The sequence below is a fragment of the Microchirus variegatus genome, assembly GCF_963457635.1.
Source record: "Microchirus variegatus genome assembly, chromosome: 11".
NCBI classification, from domain to species: domain Eukaryota; kingdom Metazoa; phylum Chordata; class Actinopteri; order Pleuronectiformes; family Soleidae; genus Microchirus; species Microchirus variegatus.
In genome coordinates this window covers 24977535-25000845 of record NC_139812.1, presented here as the reverse complement: position 1 = coordinate 25000845, position 23311 = coordinate 24977535, and the positions used below count along the sequence as shown (strand labels likewise).

At 41.9% G+C, this 23311-nt stretch overlaps 1 protein-coding gene across 3 annotated transcripts in view; it reads right to left on the bottom strand.

Moving 5' to 3' along the window:
- Positions 1-23311, bottom strand: part of LOC310934377 (cGMP-dependent protein kinase 1) — a gene marked incomplete at both ends in the record, with an annotated part of 169169 nt that overhangs the window by 27947 nt on the left and 117911 nt on the right. For all 3 annotated transcript variants that reach the window (XM_083898089.1, XM_083898087.1, XM_083898088.1), the window contains 2 exons: positions 11856-11950; positions 19209-19286. In XM_083898089.1, coding sequence (XP_083754215.1) covers positions 11856-11950; positions 19209-19286 — 173 coding nt within the window. The remainder of the gene's footprint in view (positions 1-11855; positions 11951-19208; positions 19287-23311) is intronic.

The window sequence follows — 23311 nt, the reverse complement described above, 5'->3', positions numbered from 1 at the left end:
TGCATCCTCTGTCAGGCAATACTATCAGCAGCATTTACAGCGGGGACAAGAAGTGCTTATTTCTGTTACCGTTCTACTCGAACAAGCTCACGTGTCGTATTTATTTTTTATTTATTAATAATAATAATAATAATAATAATAATAATAATAATAATAATAAATAAAACTGTCGATTTTACATCACAGCACTCTGGAGTTGTCATAATCCATTGCTGCATCCGTGAGAACATCTGTGTGTTATTTTATGACTGCTGTGTTTAAATCCTTCATTTGGATTCACCTTAAATGACACAAACTCACCACATGTGGCAGCGGTGGACCAACAGCTCAAGTTTCCCCCGTGAGCAAAAAAACAGCGATTTTCTCTATGGACTTTGGTTGTGTGAGAGCGTAAGTGGTTCACAAAGTCAAGTTTTTCGAGACAAAGCAGCTGTCGATGATGATGATATGGTGATATGAGAAGAGAAGAGATTATTATTATTATTCAAATATTCACAAGCTGAACAGGGAGCCATCTTGCACTGTTAGTGGCTGATGAGCTGCAAATAACTTGTCGTTTGCCAGCTGTGGATGTGCCAGCGACAACGTGCCAGCTGTGGAGTCGCATAGCAGCCTGTCCGTCAAAGTCACAACAAATTTGAAACGGGGGAAACGCTGTCACGAAAAACAAACAGTCTTAAGGACACGGCGATGCGACCAAAACAAACACGACACGTCAACGTAAGCATGAATCGTCCTGAAGAGGCCTGAAGGATTTTTCGACCGCAGCTGATGGGAAACCACTTACGCTGGAGACGTTCTGCGTGAAACTCGGTCGCTTAACGACATCCGTCGGGGGGTGATTCGCGTGCAAGCAGCGTGAGCCAAAGACGGTTTCTGCACTCGTTAATCGCATCGCAACGCAACTCAAGTACAGACGCACTTGATAGCAGCTGCACGCTGTGCGTGGAATGTCCTCAGGACTCGCACGGGAGTCGGCCTGTGGTGTTGATTTCCACTCGATAGATGCTTGAAATGATACCTGGTAATTGGACAGTGATCTCGTGTCCTAGGATTGGGGGGGGGGGAGGTTACGAAAATAACAAAACGAGAGAGAGAGAGAGAGAGGCTTGAAGGCTGAATTGTTTGGAGCAGTAGCTGTGAAGTGCAGTGAAAGCCAGGGGGGTCACAACTGGGGCAAGAATAAAGAAGAAGAGATGGTGGTGGTTGTGTGGAACGCACTGTGATTTGAACTTCAGGTAAAGTGGAGTGTGCCCGAAAAAAAAAAAAATCACTACAAAGGAGACGTTTTGTTCACAAATGCAGTGAGTGCAGCCGCACATTAGGACATGAATAGGTTTATTTCCTGTAATTCCAGGAAGCCTCGGTTCATGGAAAGTACAATTGCTGTACTGTAAAAAAAGCCTTTTCTTTGTTTTTTACATAAGACTCTTCATAAGTATGATCATAAGTTCAAGATTGTTTAAAACAGAAAGGATTCAAGAGTTTATGCACGCTGCATCCTCTGTCAGGCAATACTATCAGCATTTACAAGACACGAGCGGGAACAGGAAGTGTTCATTTCCGTGATCATAAGTTCGAGGTCGTTTAAAGTCTTTGTGAACAGAAAAGGGTGCAATCGTTTCTGTATGCTGCATCCTCTGTCAGGCAATACTATCAGCAGCATTTACAGGCACGAGTGGGGGCAGGAAGTGTTTATTCCCGTGATCATAAGTTCGAGCTCGTTTTAGTCTTTGTGAACAGAAAAGGGTTCAACCGTTTATGTACGCTGCATCCTCTGTCAGGCAATACTATCAGCAGCATTTACAAGACACGAGCGGAGACAGGAAGTGTTTATTCCCGTGATCATAAGTTCAAGCTCGTTTTAGTCTTTGTGAACAGAAAAGGGTTCAACCTTTTATGTATGCTGCATCCTCTGTCAGGCAATACTATCAGCATTTACAAGACACGAGCGGGGACAGGAAGTGTTCATTCCCGTGATCATAAGTTCAAGCTCGTTTTAGTCTTTGTGAACAGAAAAGGGTTCAACCGTTTCTGTACGCTGCATCCTCTGTCAGGCAATACTATCAGCAGCATTTACAAGACACGAGCGGGGACAGGAAGTGTTTATTCCCGTGATCATAAATTCAAGCTCGTTTTAGTCTTTGTGAACAGAAAAGGGTTCAACCGTTTCTGTATGCTGCATCCTCTGTCAGGCAATACTATCAGCATTTACAAGACACGAGCGGGGACAGGAAGTGTTTATTTCCGTGATCATAAGTTCAAGCTTGTTTAAGTCTTTGTGAACAGAAAAGGGTTCAATCGTTTCTGTATTCTGCATCCTCTGTCAGGCAATACTATCAGCATTTACAAGACACGAGCGGGGACAGGAAGTGTTTATTCCCGTGATCATAAGTTCAAGCTTGTTTTAAGTCTTTGTGAACAGAAAAGGTTCAATCGTTTCTGTACGCTGCATCCTCTGTCAGGCAATACTATCAGCATTTACAAGACACGAGTGGGGACAGGAAGTGTTTATTTCAGTGATCATAAGTTCGAGCTCGTTTTAATTCTTTGTGAACAGAAAAGGGTTCAATCGTTTCTGTACGCCGCATCCTCTGTCAGGCAATACTATCAGCAGCATTTACAGGCACGAGCGGGGACAAGAAGCACTTATTTTCGTTCTCGTTCTACTCGAACAAGCTTCAGCGTCGTATTTATAATGGAGCTGAAAACAATTCAACGATTACTAAATTAATCCTCAACTATTTTCATGATCGATTAATCGGTTTGAAGATTTCTAATCGTTTTAGCTCCTTCATTAGCTTCTTCATCATGTTGGTTTGCGGACAAAACAAGACATTTGAGAACATCGTCATTTCCAGGTTTGACGAACACCGATCAACCGAGTTTTTAACATTTTATGACATTTTATGGACCAAGCGATTAATCGAGAAAATAATCGACAGATTAATCGATTACGAAAATAATTGTTAGCTGCGGCTCTAATTTATAACATAACTTTTGCCAACATTTTTGTGTGTTGGAGCCAAAGTTTATTCTTTTATGGATGATACATCGATATTTTGTCATATCTGTATAGTCTACTTCTTAGCTGGGTATTACTGGTGTCTACAGCAACCAAACACCATGTAAATTGAACACTTACACAAGGGGGTTTCACTGTAGTCAGTCATAAAATGGCCATGATATCTAACACCGGATCTTTAAACTACCTGACGGCCAACGAGAGTCAGACACAGTCCTCTCTCTCTCTCCAGTATTTGTTTGTCTTACATTTATCTCCTTCAACCAAACACGGAAAAATGTAAAAATAAATGCAGAAACATGTGGTGGAGGTTGGGACGTTGCCAAGAGGGAAAAACACTACGTTTGATTGTTGCGTCTGTCTTTGTTTGTTTCACGTTAAATCCCGTCTGTAAACAAAGTCCCGTTTCCTGTTTGTGTGAGCGCAATTCCACGCAGATGCAGAGCGTCGTGTTATCGACTGGTATTCCTAACAATGGCTAACCCGAGACGACCCGAGGGAGGTGACGTCGCCTCCGTCGTCCGCGGAGTCAGACTTCCAATGGAAATCCAAAAACCATTAGAGAGACTCTCAAGTCTCTGAGATAAAGCTTTTTTTTTTTTTTTATCTCAAAAATATGCATGTTTCAAATAAAAACAGGATACAGCCTGAAAGACTCAGTGAGCGCTCTGAGCCACGGAGCTATTTAACACTTAGGGTGAATTCCAATTCCTTGAAAAATGTGCGCTCCCTCTAGTGTAAGTGCTGTCCCGATTCTCAGAAAAATTAAGTTGAGGTTCAAGTTTAAGGGCTGTATCACCCTCAATATTGAGATTTTCCGAGACCACCCTTGGGAGCAAGGGCTACCCAGAATGCATTGCGTGTTACTGACAAAACAAAGATGTCGTCGAAAGCGGCGAAACGAGTACGCTACAAATGAAGTGTTTTGTTTGTTAATAGAGATATAAAAATGATGAAAACCATTGTATTATCTTAGTTTAGGCCCATATTATAGATTACTGACGTCATTGTCGCGTAACATTTATTTTTATTTTACAATCTTTTGTCAATAGCCGATGGTTTGCTATGGTTTACTTTTCAATAAGTCGTGGTGTGTGGTAACTGTCAGCTGAATATGTCCGTGGTTGTGGTATTTGTATGAGTATCATCTTATAACTAACTGACAACCTAATAACTTGACCGACAAACGTAATCGTAATAAATAATCCTGACGTAAATGTGTTCTTCTTCTTCTTCTTCTTTTTTGGAGTCGACAGACTGGACGCAGCTTTTCGCGTTATTCTGCCCCCTACAGTCTGAAGACGTATCTGCATTTAAGGGGTGTCCCATTTCTAAGTGACAAAATAACCCTCAACACTTGGTTTTGAGGGCCAGTTAAGATTAAGGGTTGAGCTTGAGGGTTAAGATAGGAATTGGAATTGGAATTGGCCCTTATTTTAAACTCCAGTATTGCTTCAGTTTTTAGTTCACGTCATCTGCATAGCTGGAAATCTTCGAAAACGCGCGAGCGGATTTCACAGTTCCTGTCGAAGGAGGATAACTTCCTGTGTGTGAAAAGTGGGACCTGTGGCGACATGCCCACGCTAACACATGAGCCCTCGCTGTCATTTATTAGTGGGCTGTTGTTGGTATGAAGTTGGCCTGACACTGACATCAATCTGTCAGCGACATCCCACTTGTTTTATTCTCTCTCTCGCTCTCTCTCAGCAATCTCTCAACTCTGGAACGCACAAACTTGTCTGCGATGCATTTCAGAGACACTTAACCTTAACTTAATGGCCTGATCCCTAAGAGTTGTCGTGACGTCAACAGATTTGCCGGCCCAGTGTCGTCACTGTGCAGAGTCACGAGCGCGATGTCCGACACGAGAATGAAACTGAACAACGTCGAACTGTAGATCGGTTAAAAGACTTAACCCTTTAAGGTACCACTCAACCGTTTGGTGGAGCACTCTTTAAGTCACTGTATCTCATTGAAAAATGCATCAAGCTGAACTCACTAACACTAAATTAATGTGACTTGTTCTGAAAGTTGTACTTTATGAATTATGCAAACCAGGTTTATTATGAACAGACAGCTCAACCGTTTGGTAGAGGTCTGTATCTAAAATACTGTGGGGTCTAATTTAAAAAAAAAAAAAAATCTATATATATATTGATTGTAGTTATTGTTATCACAAGTAAATAAAATAAAATAATAAAAAACGCAAATAAATCATTTTTCCTTTGCTTTTTTCTTGGTGCGTACATTAAAGGGTTAAAAATCCGTGAAAAGATACGTTAATCCCCAACATTTAGCAAAGGAAATAGCAATATTTAACAGGAGTCTGGTGTATTTAGCTGCCAAAAAGCCATTTGAAGTGCTAAGTAGCATTTTTGACACACACACACACACACACACACACACACACACACACACACACACACACACACACACACACACACACACACACACACACACACACACACACACACACACACACACACACACACACACACACACACACAGGGGTAACTACCAACATGCTTGACTATTGGTGCGTTCCATTTGTCGTCGGATTTTCAACTCAGAAACTACGGCGCTGGAATGGCTGCCAGCGTTCAAACGCTACGTAAACGGCACTTCTGTCCTAGTTGTGCCACCAGCTAAAGTTGTTAAAGCAGAAAGAAGGCATATCGCCACCTAGTGTAGCGGAGGTGAACAACCATTATTAAATAAATCGACTCCCCTTTAGTGATTGTATTGTAGTTTCCCCCACTTTGTTTTTACATTCATAAAATATCTTTTTTTTACAAAACATATCGTAAATATAGTTTCACAAATTTATCTCGCGGGGGCCGGATCTGACCCTCCGGTGGGCCGGTTCTGGCCCCACGAGCCGTACGTTTGACACTTCTTTGTGAGATAATATCAAATTATTAAAAGCGTGGCTCTCATTAGCTCTAACAAACCATCATCACAGACTGTGATTTGTGTGAATGTGTTTGTCCTCACGGATCAAAGGCAGCGTCTTCACATGGACAAAGTAGCCCGTGAGTGTCTGTGAGTGTGTGTGTGTGTGTGTGTGTGTAGCTATTGAGTTTCACACACACACACACATGCACAGTTAACTTGTAATTAGAAAGACGGCCGCACACACACACACAGAAAGAAGAGCCCTCTGATCAAAAGGCCGCTCGAGACGACCTGCGTCTTCATTTAAATGTGCGAGCCACGCTCGACCATCAAAGGCGTCTTTTCTCGCTCAAGACGCTCGGAGACAAAAGCTGCGTTCATGAAAACAATGAAGTGCTGAGGTGAAGGAGAGAGAGAGAGAGAGAGAGAGAGAGAGAGAGAGAGAGAGAGAGAGAGAGAGAGAGAGCACTTTGTTATGGAACAAAAGATGTGTGTGTTTTCTTGATAAAACAGAGCATGAATTAGTCTTTGAAGAGACGTTCACTGACAATCCAGCTCAATTATTATTATTTACGAATATACATTTAAGCATATATATATATATATATATACATGTATATATATAGCGTGTATACTTGCTGCACTAGTTGGCTGTATTTCCAGGTAACTTCTCCTATGAAAACTTCAGAACTTGATGAAAAACTGTGTAACAATAAAACTCTCAAAATCCCAATTGGAAAAACACACACACACAAGCACGACAATCATCTTTTCTTGTGATGTTTGATTGTAATAATTCAAGAAAAAAAACAGTTAAATAACAGTATTATTCTGCAAAAAAAAAAAAAAAAAAGTAATCATAATAATTTGTTTTATTGTAATAGTTTAATGAAAACCTTCAAATAATAACCTTAAAATTGTCCTTTGTGGTTTTTTTTATTGAAGATTTGCCAGTAAATGTAATGATTTTGCACGTTATTTGAATTATTAACATAACCTTAACATAAAGTTCTTTCATGATCATTATAATAATATAATTTTCAGTTAATTAAATATGTTTGATGATAATAAATCAAGGAAAAACAGTTCAATAACAGTATTATTCTGAAGATTGTCCATCAAATGTAGATATTTGATCATAATAATTTGGGAAAGTATTTTTTAGAAGAAATACAAGCACTTAAATAAAATAAAATTGTTTTTAAATAAAAAAAACCCAAACAAGTAAAAAAAAAAACTTCTTTTTTTGGTTAATAACTTTGATTGCTGTTTTATTACAATAAACTTCAAACTAAATTGAAAAATCTGTAATAAAAAAACATTATTCAATATTTCCAATAATTCCTTCAGTGCTAGTAAAAGTGTAATTGCTGCTCCCTCTGTAGTTTCTGTCCTTTGTCAATTTTAATATATTATTAACGTTGTCATAGTTACTGAGAGGAAATATATATATTTAAATATTTTAATCTTCAATTTCAAAACATTAAAAAAGTTATATGTATATGTATGTATGTGTGTTTACTTTCAGTAGTTATATTAATCATATTAATACAAAATTAATATATGACAACACGGACGCAGCAAAGCTCTTTAATCCATTATAAATTATTAATCTGTGTCATGTTGTCATTCATCAACATCTCAATAAGAAAAACATTAAATTACTATTCAGATCCTGCATGAACTTACATTCTCTATCAAATTTTAATTATTTTTTTCAAAATATGTATTATTTTAACCTCACATTATCACATAATATTGTGTTTTTTTATTACATGTCCCTGAGTTGTTGCTCCTAAAAAAACCCCAGGAGCTGATTTGAGCTTGTGTCGCCACAAGATGGCGACGTCTCCATTTCCATTCACGTTTACAAGAGGTTCAAGCTAAAAAAAAAAAAAAAAAAAAACATATTCTAGGGAGCCCCCTCGTATATATTTAATTCGGTCTAATTTGATTAGGAATCGTTCTACGAGGAAATAATCTATGATTCCATATACGACACAATGATAATCTGATGTGTAATCTAGAAGATGGACACATTCCATACCAATACATATTGTGATTTAATGTTCTTGTACATCAATAAAGAAGTTTCTTCAACTTTCACTCAATTTAATCCGTCATAATCTGGCACTTTGCTGTGAAAATAATTGGCCTATATGGAGTAAATCATCGTCATCGTTTTTTTTATGGATAAATTTGGACGCTTTTTCATGGACCTCCTGGACGCGTGCCACCGCTCTCTCCAGATTGAGAACAACCGCTATAAACTAATAAATGTTCCACCCCTCCGTCTGTTTCAATAATAGATTATCCTTGGAGCTGCTGCAACAACAACATAAATATATAAATAAATAAATAAATAAAATGAAAACAAATATAGCTTGAAGGCAGTTGGCCTCTGAGGGCAGGAGGAGAACATATAGAACATTTTTTATGGCGAGCGAAAATGCTCCTTGCAGTGAATCACTTGATCCCTGCAGTACCATCGGAGAAACACAGCCCGGTTCCTTCAAAACCATGCTGCCCCGGTGCTTCATCATCATCATCATCATCATCATCATCATCACAGACTCTGCTACAGGTGTTAGTGCTGGAGGGCTGTTCATGCTTTACTAACATCTGCTTATTTAGAAAGGTTTTTATCGGCTTTTTCCGCTGCAGCTCGACTGTGCTCACGAGGTATTCAATTCACTTTGTGCAGATAAAAGATTCCGATCGGTGGCGTCTTTGATGTGATGTGCTACTCTGTCAAGGAAACAGAAAATAATTGAAAAATGTCTCTATTGTGAGAGAAAAAGCAGCGTGGAGCGTCTTGTGTGTGAAGTTCCGCTTTAGTTCGGGCTTCGCCAAATAAAAGTCTTGTGTCACATCGGCTTCAGCGTCAGGGTCTGTGAAGCGGCGCGTGTGAGAGACGGAGTAAAGAATCACGCAGTTGGAGGAAATCTGCCTAGACAGGTTGGGGTGAAAGGAAATTGACAGCTCAGTTTTAAACCTCTTAACCGGTAGAATCAGACCCCCCGGTCTCCAAATGCGTGAGAATCACTTCATTAGCGAGTCAATAGGACATAAATGCCAATGACGCATTTGTGCAGACATTCGCCTCTCTCTATTCAGAACGACCCTAATGTCGCTCTGTAATGAACGATCAGACCGGGATTTGTTCCCAAAGCATGCTGGGAAGTGTAGTTCTTCATTAGGAGTGGTTTTGTTCGGGTGGAAATAACTTGTTTTGATAAACAGCAAAAGGTAAGACGCGTTTCTGCTTGTGTTTCTTGAAAGTCAGTTGTTTAGCTCTTATTTTGGGGCTGGATCCGTGAATCTTGGTCGTAGAGTGATAAAAAATGGTACCGCTGGAATCTGTAGATTCTCAGCTCTCCAGCCGACACGTGTTTTTTTTGTTTACATAATCACGCTGGCGCTCCGGTGCCGCTTTTCAATGTGTGCGCTGTAACGGGTTTTTTAACGCTCCTGCTGGTTTGATCCGTCAGTGTTTTAACTGTGTTTGGTGAACATAAGAATGGTTTATATGAACTTTTAGCTGAGTTTCTGACCTTTCTGTGGGTATGCAGCATGTCTGTGTTTGTTAAAGTTAGACATGGTTTTATGACGCTTTCGTCGCTGCGTCTGACGTGAAGAAGAGGTTAAGATTTGAAGGCATCTCCGACGCTTTATGGCACTGCAATTCTTTTTGGCTAAGACATAATTAGCCGTCACATCACGTAGATGGAGGTATACAACACTAAAAACAAGTTTCAATATTTAATGTAACAAGTTAAAGCAGAACTTTGCAAGACTGGGGTCGCCTCTCCGCCTACAGTTTTCGGAATAGCACATATTTTTTACGACACCAACGTAAACATCCATCTTTGCATCGTACTGCTTTTTCCTCACTGTTGTAAAAACTGCCGGCAAACACGAGCCGTGGAGCCATTTTCCGCCATTCGGAAAAAAAAGCCATAGCATAAGAAATCATAGAATACATTATCTCAACGCACTGTACATAGACGACACCACGGAGAGCAGAGGTAACCATAGAGCACATGTGTCAAACTCAAGGCCCGGGGGTCAAACGTGGCCCGCCACCTCATTTTAATGCGTGTGTTGACCATAAACCACCATTTCCCGCAAATGCATGGCGATTGTGTTACCCTGAAGTCACGGCATCTCGCCACTAGGTTACAGATTGATTGAAATTGAGATCGAAATATCCACAAATGATCCCAAAATGTCCAGGAAGAGAAAGATTGACGCAGATGGGAGGCAGTTTCAAGAAAGATGGGAAGGCGAATACATGTTTGTGCTTCAAGGAGAAAAACCGCGGCATGTCTTTTGTGTTACGAGGCGGTGTCGGTCGTCAAAGAGTACGATCTACGTCGGCATTTTGACACCAAACAAGGAGCCAAGTATGGCCAAAGTTAGCCTTCAAGAAAAAACAACAAATTGTCAAAGAATTAAAAGGCGAACTGCGATCGCAACAGAATGTGTTCAAGAAAGCCACAACCAAAAAATGATACGGCGGTGAAAGCTAGCTTTATTGCGGCTGAAGAAACCACCCGTGCTTCAAAGTATTTTTCTGAGGGTGCGTTTACATTTAGTTACATTTATTCTGTCTTACAGTTACATCTGGCTCTTTGGGGGGTAACCATTATGCTGATGTGGCCCCATCCCATCCAGCCTATCTCAGCTGACATTGGGCACTAGGCAAGGGTACACCCTGGACAGTTCGCCAGTCCATCGCAGGGGCCACATATAGAGACAAACAACCATTCACTCACACTCTCCCACCTACGGTCAATTTAGAGTGACCAATTCACCTAATCCCCATATCGCATGTTTTTGGACTGTGGGAGGAAGCCGGAGAACCCGGGGACTCGAACCCAGGAACCCGGGTCTTCTTGCTGCAAAGGCAAGAGTGCTAACCACTACAGCAACCGTGGGGGCCCGTTGATGTGGCCCTCGGTGAAAATGAGTTTGACACCCCTGCTCTAGAGGCAACAGTGGAGAGGAAAAAAACTCTCTGACAGAACCAGACTCAAAGATGTGCAGTCATCTGCCTAGACAGGTTGGGGTGAAAGGAAAAAGGACAAGAGGGAGATGAGGCAGCTACAGAAGAAAGAGCAGAAATACAACAAAACAGTCGTTTCCTCTTTCCTCTGCTTCTTTTTTTTTTGCCACGATGTACGTCTAAAACAACGCTATCGCCGCCTCCATCTTACAGCCGCTACCCTTGACCCAATTTGCGTTTTCTCCAGAGAAACTGAGACTTCGCAAAGACCTCCTGATTCTGAGGACTCAAGTCAAGGAACCTGATCTTGCTCGTCTTGGTCCCGTCGTTAAAAAAAAACCTTATACATAAATATAGACTTTTCTTCCCCCCGGAGTTTCTTGTCAGTGAGACAAAGCCAAGTGCAAAATATAGAACTCGAGACTCGAGCCGCACTTGAACATAAACACTATTATTTTGTCTTTTGATTGTGGCAAATATAGAGTTGGGGGGGGGGGGGGGGGGGAGAAGAGCACACACCTCAGAGTCTGCAGTGTTATTTGTACTTTCTATAAACAGAGCGTTGTTTAAATGAACTCCGGGCTGACAACTGTTCTGTTCCGTCTCATCCTTTTTTAATCAACTCAAAGTTACTGAGGCATCGGCGGGTTGAAAATATTGTCTCGATCTCACAGGACGATTGCGGAGCGACGGTTAAATCGATTGATCGAAGCGTTTACAAACATTTATAAAATCAGGAAAAGAAGAGACAGGTAAGAGCTGGAGGCTGACGGACACGCAAATTAGAAAAGAGCGACGTACGCAGCAAGGATATTAGCGACGCGGTTGTCAGTCAAAACGAGTCGGGAGACAGGCGACGGCGACGGCGACGGCAGCTGAAAAGAGCATTTAAATTGTCCGAGGCCACGTCGTCAGGAGCAATCTTACCCTTGCAGCGCTTTCTCTCCGAACCAGTCGCCTTTGCCGAGGCTGCGCAGGTAGACGGGCTCGCCGTTGGGTACATCCTCCCTCGTCACATTGACCTGGTGAACGAAAATGGGAGAGGGTGAGCGGGAGAAGAATGGAACACAAGTGGAAAAATATAAGCGCGTAACCATAACGAGAGTCGTGTGAGCACTGGCTAGGGCTTTGAAAAATACATTTTATGTGATGTGGGGGGACCGTATCTATGTTCCCCGGATCTTATGTTCCCCGCTTTGTATGTGACCGGGGAACATAGGACCCTTTCTCTAAAAAAGGGTTCTATGTTCCCCGCTGTTCACCCGAAAGGACCCGGGAAGCATAGGACCCTACCCCTTACCCCTAACCCTAATCCTAACCCTTTACCCTGGAGCTCCACACCCAGGCTTCCACAAAGTGGGGAACATAGGACCCGGGGAACATAGGACTCAGGGAACATAGGTACGACCCCGATGTGGGTCACACAGTGGAGTGGAGTGGTTTTTTCGCTGTAGCCTTCAGCTAAAAGACCTAGCTTGTTGGTCTCCGGAAAAAAACCCTCTCCAAAAATATGAAAAAGGTGAACTGGACACTCTAAAATAACCCATAATTGTGAAAATGTGAGAGTGAATGATTGTTTGGCACCAGCAGTGTCGATGGATAATGTGACAAGCTGTACCTGGAGCTAAGCTAGCAGTTAAGCTAGCAGGAGAATAAGCATATTTCTTTGTTTCTTTGCCATAATATGGTGAAGAATCCAAAGTACTTCCACTTTTCAGATGTTTTGGTGTCATGTTTGTCCACTCGGGAGGACAATTTCATCTTGTGTCCTCAATTTTCATAGCAAAACAACATGACATCACTGGCATGGACCAAAGGAGCGTTCAAAATGGATGTAAGGCCAAAATGCACTCACAGCACCCTCTGCTGGAGTCACTTCAGACACTCAAATTAGTTTTTAATGTTTGATTTTGTAATTTTTTTAACAATTTTGAATTTTCTGATAAAAAAAGTTAGCTAACCCTTTAACCCTTTAGCTAACTTGTGGCTCTTTTTCATTATAAAAGTTCTAGCACTACTCGGCTAGACTCAACTCTACTCTGTTTTTTTGCTTTTCCGTTAAGGATAGTACCTCGTACCTGGTGTTTTTTTTCTCGTACTTGCTATGTTGAGGTTCCAAGCTAGCTGAGCCAGAAGAGTCATGAGCGCGACGTCCGACACAAGAATCAAACCCAACAATGCCGAACTGTAGATCAGTTAAAAAGACTTAAAAATTATTTTAATCCCCAACATTTAAAATCAAAAATCTCAACACTTAACAGAAGAGTCTGGTGTTTTTAGCCGGCGATCGTGAGCCGAATCGCTGACGCTTAACTGAACAGAGCTCAGTTTTTTTTAGAGCTCCATCAGAATGGATGACGTTTCGTTGACAGAATAATTGACACCTAAATGACGGCTCAATACAGCGGGTTAAATATTAGACTTCCCACGCACGGTTAGTCTGTAACAAACACCTGCACGACTGCCGTCTCTGTGCAGGATCTGCTCGGGCGCCGCTGACCACTTCATTAGCCGGGCGTCGACGTCGTGTGAGTGATGGCAGCGCGCGTCGCTACACTTTAACTCATGAGAAAGATTTCCTTTGTTTTTTTTCAAATGAAGTGAATAAAGATGGAAACGGGCGGCATTGCTTAATTAAGGATCTTGTCAATCCATTAAGTCAGTTCTGCAAACATGCAGCAGCATATCCTGCAGCAGCAGCAGCAGCAGCAGCAGCACTGTACTTCTGTCTCCACCTGAGTGACAGCATAATTATTTACTGTCTAGTGTGTGGGAGCAGGTGGAGAAATAGAAGAGGGAGGAGGAGGAGGAGGAGGAGGAGGAGAAAAGACTTGATGGAGGTAAGACTGTGTGTGTTATCAGAGGAGCAGATTTGGCGGAATGTCCTCTAGACAAAGTGCACTGTCTGCAGCCTGCAGTGTGACACGTGGGAAAGCGATAAGGTCACAAGTGAATTTCTGTGTGTGTGTGTGTGTGTGTGTGTGTGTGTGTCAAGTGACAAGCGAAAACCCCACTCCACGTCTCCGCCTCTCCGTCATCGGTCAGCGTGACTCGTGGCAGTTACCTGCTCAGTCTGTCAGTCACCTCGCCTGAACCGTAACCTTTATAAATGAGTGGATTTGTGTGATTTTAATGTTTTTTTGTATGTTTCACTGGAGTCAATAAAGTTGCTTTAAGTCTGGACATTTTCTGGCAAGTGTCAGAATGCAAACAAAACAAAAAAAACTCCTAATATTATCTTATATATATATATATATATATATGATAGTAAACATGTGCAGTGTTAAAGTATAGGAGTCAATTTAATACCTGGATTCACGTGTTACCCTTTAACACAGAGTACTGGTTTTGAAGTTGCACGTCAAAACCAACACGTGCGGTTATTACGGTAATTTCCCCTTGCGCTGTTGCGGCAGAAAGCCGGCGAATCAGGGTCTTTGTCACAAATGAGGAGAGCGTAAACTATTGTGCAAATGTCAAATTTAACATTTAATTTAATCTGTTCGTGTACAACTACAGTGTTTTTTCTTCATTTTAAATCGTTAAAGGTGCATTATGTAATAAATCTAAAGCAACTGGCCATAAAATCCTCCTAATATGTCACAGAGACTCAGGAATAATGTTCATATAACAAACTGAACTCACCAACAACAACAGTACAGACAAAATATTTGCATTAAAAAAAAATATTTTGCAAACTGCAAATCATGTTTATATTTTCAAATCATGTTTTTAGCATGTGGCGCCACCTACCGCCGTCTACCAATCATCGCAGTCAGTAGAGTCTCAGCTGCCGAGCAACCACGGGTTGCCAGTTACGTCAGAAAAACGAAACCTAAAAGACCTCGGTGTTTTGAATTTGAATGTAGTAACCGTTTTTGGCCACATTCTTACATATGGAGCCTTTAATGCACTATTGTAACATCCAGTAAATTGTAAGTTATTGTAGAAAACTGGGCAAAAGCACTGAACTCACAGGACATTTTCTGGCCCTTTTATAGTTAAAATAAGCAAAAAAAAAAGACATTTTGAGGCTAAGGTGTTAAAGGGTTAAATTGAACTAGTTTAGTATTAACGTAACACACTCTGAAGTAGTTCTAAAACGAACAATTTTAGCATTGAATCAACACCAAAAGAGTTCAATTGAACACTATTTCAAAGTGTATTTGGAACCTGAACCTAACCCTTACTGGACGTGTGATTTCGAGCCATTTTGAGCACATTTTCCACGCGTTTTACGGCAGAAAACGACGATAATGTCAACGACATTGACATCGTAGCAGCAGCAGCAGCGGTGTGACATAAAACTGCTGCTTTTTTTTACAGTTATTTCAGTGTCTTTGCTGAGTCTGAACATAAATATTATACTTTTAAATCTCTGTCTGTCTCTTATCTCACGTCCAGTGTGAACCAGACTTTTGTCTAATCTCTGGAAAATGTCAGATTGAGCCCACGTTAGAACACAGCAGGATAAAAACAAAACCTGGATCATCTGGAGATTCTCCCGTTGTTGTCGTGACTCAGACGACGTCCAGTCGTGTTTTTGTCAAACAGTGATATCAGATATCTTCATGGTTTATATATATATATATATTTTTGTAATATTAGGATAAGGAATATGTGTCTTGTCTTGTCGTGTTTATCTTTTTTGGCTCATTTTCTATTCCGTGTGTGTGTGTGTGTGTGTGTGTTGTTCCTTTTCACGACGGAGCAAAAATGAAATGCAGCCAATTTCCCCTCGAGGATTAATTAAGTATTCTGATTCAGATTCAGATTTTTCTGACTGAGAACACGACTCTTTGGCCCGGGATGTTCCGGAGATTCTGCTGCTTTTTTTTATTGTGCCACCGCAGCTGCGTTTCGTCGTCATCGCGTCCAGAACCCAAATTCTGGAGTTGTTCGCGTCACGTAAAAAAAAAAACAGCTTTTTATTGCGACGTTCGGGCCGATGTTTTGGTGTCGTCGAATAAAAATCACGCCGGCACTTGACAGTCGCACACAGATAACGAGCGAGAGCCCATTCTTCACAGTCTTTTGAATTTGGAATTAAGCAGTTTGTAATCACCAAATTGTCGAGAGCCGCAGCTGTCGCTGCTTGATTTGTTCCAACGCTTGCACAAAAAAAAAAGATTAACGGTCCCAATCTTTTCCCGCATAAATGTAGCTCGGCACTCGTTCAGTCCTGTGGGTTTTAAAGCTCACATAGAGTGGTCCTGTTGCACATATATGTTAGTTATGGAGGTCTACTTACATACATGAACTTGTTTTTATGGTCAAAAACCTCCTAGTTGCTGTAAACGAGGAATCCTCTTTTCAGACGATGTTCCCCAGCCGCAATATTTCAGACTCAACTCTCTCACCCAGAAGACAGAGTGTGTTGTAGAGCTGAAACGATTAATCGATGAATTGATTATTAATCGATTACTAAATTAATCGCCAACTATTTTGATAATCGATTTGAAGCTTTTTTCATTATTAAAGCTCACATAGAGTGGTCCTGTTGCACATATATGTTAGTTATGGAGGTCTACTTACATATATTAACTTGTTTTTATGCTCAAAAACCTCATAGTTGCTGTAAACTAGCCGATAGAAATCCTCTTTTCTGACGGTGTTTTTCTGCTGCGATATTTCAGAGTGAACTTTCACCCCCAGAAGACAGAGTCTTGTGATTGGCCAGTACTATCCAGCACATCCGTTCTCAGAAGCGCAGCGCCCCCCTCTGGAACGGCGGATGCACTGCTACTCATTATCAAAACATTGTTTTAACAGTGTTTAAAAATAGCTTCGTCACGACTCCCCGCCGCAGTCCCTTTTATGACTTTGACCCAGAGTCAGACCCAGAGTCAGAAGACACTGTTGCTCGTGAAACACCTCCACAACGGACGTTATTCTTCTTCTGCCGTTCAATGTACGTAACCGGATGTGCCCGGACTACCGCCCGGAACTATTACGGGATTTTCAGAGATCTCGTTGAGCCCCGAGATTACAATAAAACACAACGTTCTCAGCAATGGCTGAACTGTTCGTTTCGAACCGTAAGGGCTTCATTAACAAGGTAATGACGCAGATACACACCAAAAAAACAGCGATAATAGGAACTTCCGGTCTAGTTCCGCTTTAACAATGTTTAAAAATAGCTTCTTCACGACTCCCCGCCGCAGTCCCTTTTATGACTTTGACCCGGAGTCAGAAGACACTGTCGCTCGTGAAACACCTCCACAACGGACGTTATTCTTCTTCTACGGTTCAATGTACGCAACCGGATGTGCCCGGACAAGTGCCCGGAGCAGGAGGATCTGCTGTTCAGGAGAACCGGTGTTTACGTAACCGGACCGGGTTTTTTCAGAGATCTCGCTGAGCCCGAGATTACAATAAAACACAGCGTTCTCAGCAGTGACTGAACTGTTTGTTTAGAACCTTCAGGGCTTCTTCTTAAACAAGGTAATGACGCACTAAAAAACAGCGTTACTTGGAACTTCCGGTCTAGTTCCGCTTTAAACAAACAGATCAAATCGTTTCGTGGGAGTAATCCCGACAATAAAACTAACAACAAAAGTAGCTCCCGCACACTTCCTTTGTATTGTAAAATCGATTTTTTCGGCCCCATGAAAACGCGGTTCAGTCGGCAAGAGAAAGACTTGGCTTGTCGTGGGGATCAATAAATGGGTTTTAACATCATTGTGACAAGTATGAGGCAGCGAACTGTCTGTTCCAGCTTTAAGGTGAGCAGACTTTCTAAAGTCTGAGCCTTTGTGGCTTTAATTGAAACATCGACAAGTGTGACAGAAGTGGGGGAAAAAGGAAACGGATGAACATGTCACGCTCGGAAAAAGACAGGACACACAGTGTGTGTCATCTGAGCTCAGTGTGTGTGTGTGTGTGTGTGTGTGTGTTAGAGCTGATGACAGGAAGGTGCAATGAGAGCGAGTCCATTCTGCTGTAGAGAGACAGTTTCCAACCAAAAACACCATCGCTTTGCTTCAGAGAGTCTCTTCTGTCCTGAATATGTCATATTTACGTTTATAGACACTTTGCTTTTACTCTGAAATGTTGACACGGCGTTCGTATGCAAAGCGGGGCTTTTATTTTGAAATCCGCCAACACAAAAACGGTTACTACACTCAAATTCAAAATACAGAGGTCTTTTAAGTTAAGTTTTCTCCGCCATTGTAGCTCAAACGTAACTGGCAACCCGTGGTTGCTCGGCAGCTGAGGCTCTACTGCCTGCAATGATTGGTAGACGGCGGTAGGTGGCGCCACATGCCGAAACATGATTTCAAAACATAAACATGATTTGCAGTCTGCAAAATATATATATTTTTAATGTGAATATTTTGTCTGTACTGTTGTTGTTGGTGAGTTCAGTTTGTTATATGAACATTATTCCTGAGTCTCTGTGACATATTAGGAGGATTTTACGGCCAGTTGCTTGAGATTTATTACATAATGCACCTTTAATTAAAATGCAATTTTCATTGTCACAATTATCATTTTTAAATGTCAATGTAACCACATGTAGGCCACGCAGGAGTGAAAAAAAATAAAAGAAAAAAGGTTAGTTTCAAACCCAGGACTCTAGTTCCAAAGCACAACTCTTTACCAGCTAAGCTAATGCTAAGCTAATCCAGGTAACCCTCCCTAGCCTTAAACAATACAGTATACAACCAAAGCTGAGGGCTGTGATTGGCCATTTTCTGTATATTTTTTTATGGAGTTTTGTGTGAAAGTAGCAGTCCAATGTTAGCATGACAAGCTAGCATAAACTTACACTTACGGCTAATGTTTCCCCAGCCTGTTAAGCTAATGCTGTCACATTTAATTACAGTTAATAACTTAACTGCTGGTTGTATCATTGTCATTTACAAATATGTGTTTGTGTCTTTTCATTTCCTAATTTCACTCCGAGAAGTCTTTAATAAAGGAGCAAGGACGCTCACTTCCTGGTTGTTTTCAGTGTAACTGAAGCAGCAGGGTTTGTGCTGCCGCTCGCTGCTAGCTAGCAGCAGTTCTGTCGCTGTCGCTAAATGCACCAGACTCCTGTGTTAAATATTGAGATTTTAGACATTTCCCCTGGTAATTGTTGGAGATTAACCCTCGTTTTTTCGGATCGTTGTGTCTTTTTAACTGATCCACAATTCGGCATTGTTCGGCTTGATTTTGGTGTCGGACGTCTCTTCCTGCGACGGCACTCTAGTGCTAAAATGCTAGCGGAAACGCAACTTGACCGTGCCATGCTGAGGCGAGTAGAGCCGGTGGGAAACACGCCGGCGTTCTCACCTTTCCCTTGCTGATGATGAAGAAGGTGTCTCCTCGGGCGCCCTGTCTGATGATGTACTCGCCGTCTTCATAATGTGTCTGTCAGAGAAAGAGAAGGAGAAGTGCTTCAGTCAGGAGGTTTTTTTTTTTATATTACATTACAAGACATTCTGCACAAATTTGTTGCGGTGTGATAAAATCTCAATTTGATTTTTCCTCTTTTAATAACAGCAGACCAAGGTGTTTCTTTCTCTACCTTCCTCCCGCAGCGTACACAGACATGCTTCTGTGACCTTGAATAATATAAATAAGCTGGTAAAAGGAAGAAAAAAAATAAATGAATAACTCAAATGCCGTAGTTCCTCCAAGAGAGTAAAAGCAATACAGGATATCCATTCATCAGTGCGTTTCCCCCCCCCACCCACATACAGTATTTCTGCATGGTTGAGGTTGTGGGAGCTGGAACTAATCCCTCGCCTGCAGCGAAGAAGCTACAAACACAGTCTGGACTGGACTGGACAAGGCTAACGCTGAAAGAACTTTAGCATTATTGTGCCTGAAAAGTGATGGCTACAAGGACGGTGCCTTTGAGTGCATTTGGAGTGATATGTGGAATGTGACGGGGACTGAATGTGATGTGAGAACCTGCAACTCAGTCCCTGTCAAACTCTGATGAGGTCCACGGGTTTTTTTTGTTTTCTCTTCTTAACGCCATCATTGGAAGCACAAGTCCAGACTGAAAAGCCTGAGCTTGGTATTTCCTGTTGACTCATCAGCAGATCGGCAGAAAAATGTGACATTTCAGGTATTTATTCCCACACTGCTTCTCCCTGGAAATGTATACCCTACAGTATAATGACTCACTTCACGCAGCAATAACCCAGAGTTGTGCGGTTGCCATGTTTGCTTCATTGCGGTGCTGTGCAAAAGGTTAACGGGTCAACGCATGACATGTCGTTTCCGTGACGACCGACCGGAAAAAGACGAGAATGACGTCGCGATTACGTGCCGTCGCGACGCCGGAGTCCAGGCCACCGTTTACCAGTTAGCTCCGTTAGCTGCGTTAGCTCCTTTTTAGCGCCGGTTGGCGCGCCTACAGTGGAACTGGAGCAGTCTGTTTATTAAAGGAAAAGAGCAGCGCTAACAAATAACTAGCGTACCTGTGTACTGCGTATGTGTGCCACTGTTATTAAAGTTTAGTGTTACTTTAGAGAATCATTTTAACAATCGGGAGTCACGTAAACATGACGTCACGCGCGTCTTTTTCTGGTCAGTCGTCATGGAAACGCAGCATGCGGCATCTCAGAAGCGCAGCTCCCCCCTCTGGAACAGTGGATGCACTGCGACTCATTGTCAAAACATTGTTTTAACAATGTTTAAAAATAGCTTCTTCACGACTCCCCGCCGCAGTCCCTTTGACTACCTTTGACCCAGAGTCAGAAGACACTGTCGCTCGTGAAACACCTCCACAACGGACGTGATTCTACTTCTGCGGTTCAATGTACGCAACCGGATGTGCCCGGACTAGTGCCCGGAGCAGGAGGATCTGCTGTCCAGGAGAACCGCTGTTTACGTCACCGGACCGGGTTTTTTCAGAGATCTCGCTGAGCCCGAGATTACAATAAAACACAGCGTTCTCAGCAGTGGCTGAACTGTTTGTTTCGAACCTTCAGTGCTTCATAAACAAGGTCATGACGCAGATACACATTAAAAAAAACAGCGTTAATCGGTACTTTAACCATTCCGCTGCCATGAAATTCGCTTGCGTTTCAGTCGATTTCGGATCACGGACAAGAAGAAAATGACCTCCTCAATGGTCACTATGTTTGTTGATGCCTCAGCACTGCCCTCTAGAGGGCAGTCTATACCAGTGCAAAAAAAAAACACACACAATGTTGCAAGGATGTTAATAAGGACGAACATAAACGAGTATAAAAGGGCCTTTAGAGCGATCCGGCGGCTTCAGGGCTTTCCAATTAAAACCTCCCTTCTCCGAAACCGCGACATCCGAGCACAAGCTCACTCTCTCATCTTGTTTCGGGTTCTCTTCGCTTCCTGTGCCTCGATTACGCCGAGTCGCCCTAATCACGTTCACCTGTATCTGTTTATCTCCCCTTCCCTCCGGTGCGTAGTTCTAATCCCGCCGCATTAACTTTTTTTTTATAACGTCAGAGTCTATGACGTCAGATCGTGATGTTTTTACATTTTTTCTTTTCTTTGCCTCCTGTCAGTTTTTTGCCTTGTTCCTGAACTGACACCTGTGAACACATCACCGAAAACTGTCTGCGAGAGTCTGTCCTCCTCCTGAAAATAATCCCCCCCAGCTCGTTCCATCGCCCTTTGGCACAGGTGCATCACTTCACTTAGGGCTCGTTTTATATCCCCTTGATTAAATACATCAGATTTAATCCGCTCCTTGTCGAAAACTACCGCCGTGTGATTTTGTTTGTCCTATTTCTTTCCATTTCCTTTAATCACACTGTCCCCATCTTTACACATTCCATTTCACTCTCCGTCACTGTTATGGAGAGAGGGCTTTGCTCCCCACGAACCTTTTCTTCTTCTTCGTCGTCTTTTTCTTCCCTGATGGATTTGTCCTCCAACCGTAAAGTTTGTAATGTGTAACTCCCACAGATTTACTTTCCCCCACACTGTCGCCCGCGCTGTAACTAAACTGATTCTCCTGATTCAATATTGTCAGTTTTACCTTCACCGTCTCGCATAAAAATGTTGTGATTGTATTTTTTTGCTTTCAAATCATCCTCGTTATTGACTGTGCTGTGAGTGCAGCAGATTTCGTAGAAGCTTCATCACTAAAAGCGCCATATGTAAGAATGTGGCCAAAAACGGTTACTACATTCAAATTCAAAAATACAGAGGTCTTTTAGGTTTCATTTTCTGACATAACTGGCAACCCGTGGTTGCTCGGCAGCTGAGACTCTACTGACTGCAATGACTGGTATACGGCGGTAGGTGGCGCCACATGCAAAAAAAAACATGATTTCAAAACATAAACATGATTTGCAGTCTGCAAAATATTTTTTTTTAATGCAAATATTTTGTCTGTACTGTTGTTGTTGGTGAGTTCAGTTTGTTATATGAACATTATTCCTGAGTCTCTGTGACATATTAGGAGGATTTTAAGGCCAGTTGCTTTAGATTTATTACATAATGCACCTTTAAAGGAGGACATAATATGCAAAATCAACAATTTCAATAATTTTAATACTTATATGTGGGACTCTGGAGACACTACACTCTTAGAAATAAGGGTTCCAAAAGGGTCCTTCTACAAGGGCTGAGGTTCTACCTGGAACCATTTGCTTCTGAAAAACCCTTTCCTGAAGAAAGCTATTTTGATCCAGAGAACCCTTTAAAACCCCTTTCCTGAATAAAGGGTTTTAAAAGGGTTCTGGGTGGAAGCTTTATAAAAAAGTTGAACCTGGAGCCAAAAAGGGTTCTCCTATGAGGACAAGTCGAAGAATCTTATATGGTTCTACTTTATTTCTAAGAGTGTATGAGTAGGCAAAGTGTGAAAAAAGATGACTCTTGTGGTCCGCCTCAGTCTAAGTACAGGAAATAAAACACGCAACGTTGACTTCCGAACTCATTGCTACGTCACAATGAGATATTCCTGGAATTGTTGTCTCGTGGAGCTCCGCTTTGTCCCTAAAAACCAAAGAGCTGAAGTCTGCAAAGTGTTCTTTTCTTGTCTGCACAGTGCAGCACAGAGTTCTACACAAACTTCCAGCCTCAGAGGATTTACATTTAATATATGACGACAATGTGCCGGCTCGAGTCGGCAAATGATGGCTTTTTCCGAATGCTAACTGCTAACTGTAAGCTGCCGTTAGCCTCAGCGACGCTGACGCAGTTTCCTGTGTCTCATTTGCATATTTAAAGAGACAGGCGCTCAAAAGAGAGCGTTCTGAACAGGGCTGTTTTGGCAGAGTGATTGAACTGCTGTGGTGCTTCATCCTTAAGGTGTTTTTGACCAAAGCATGTCACAGACATGTTCATTAGGACACCAGGGAACTAGGTTCACTTGGAGAAATAAGGTATAATATGTCTACTTTAAATATTCTTCATTAGAACTGAAAAGATCTGGACTCCTTCCTCGCAGT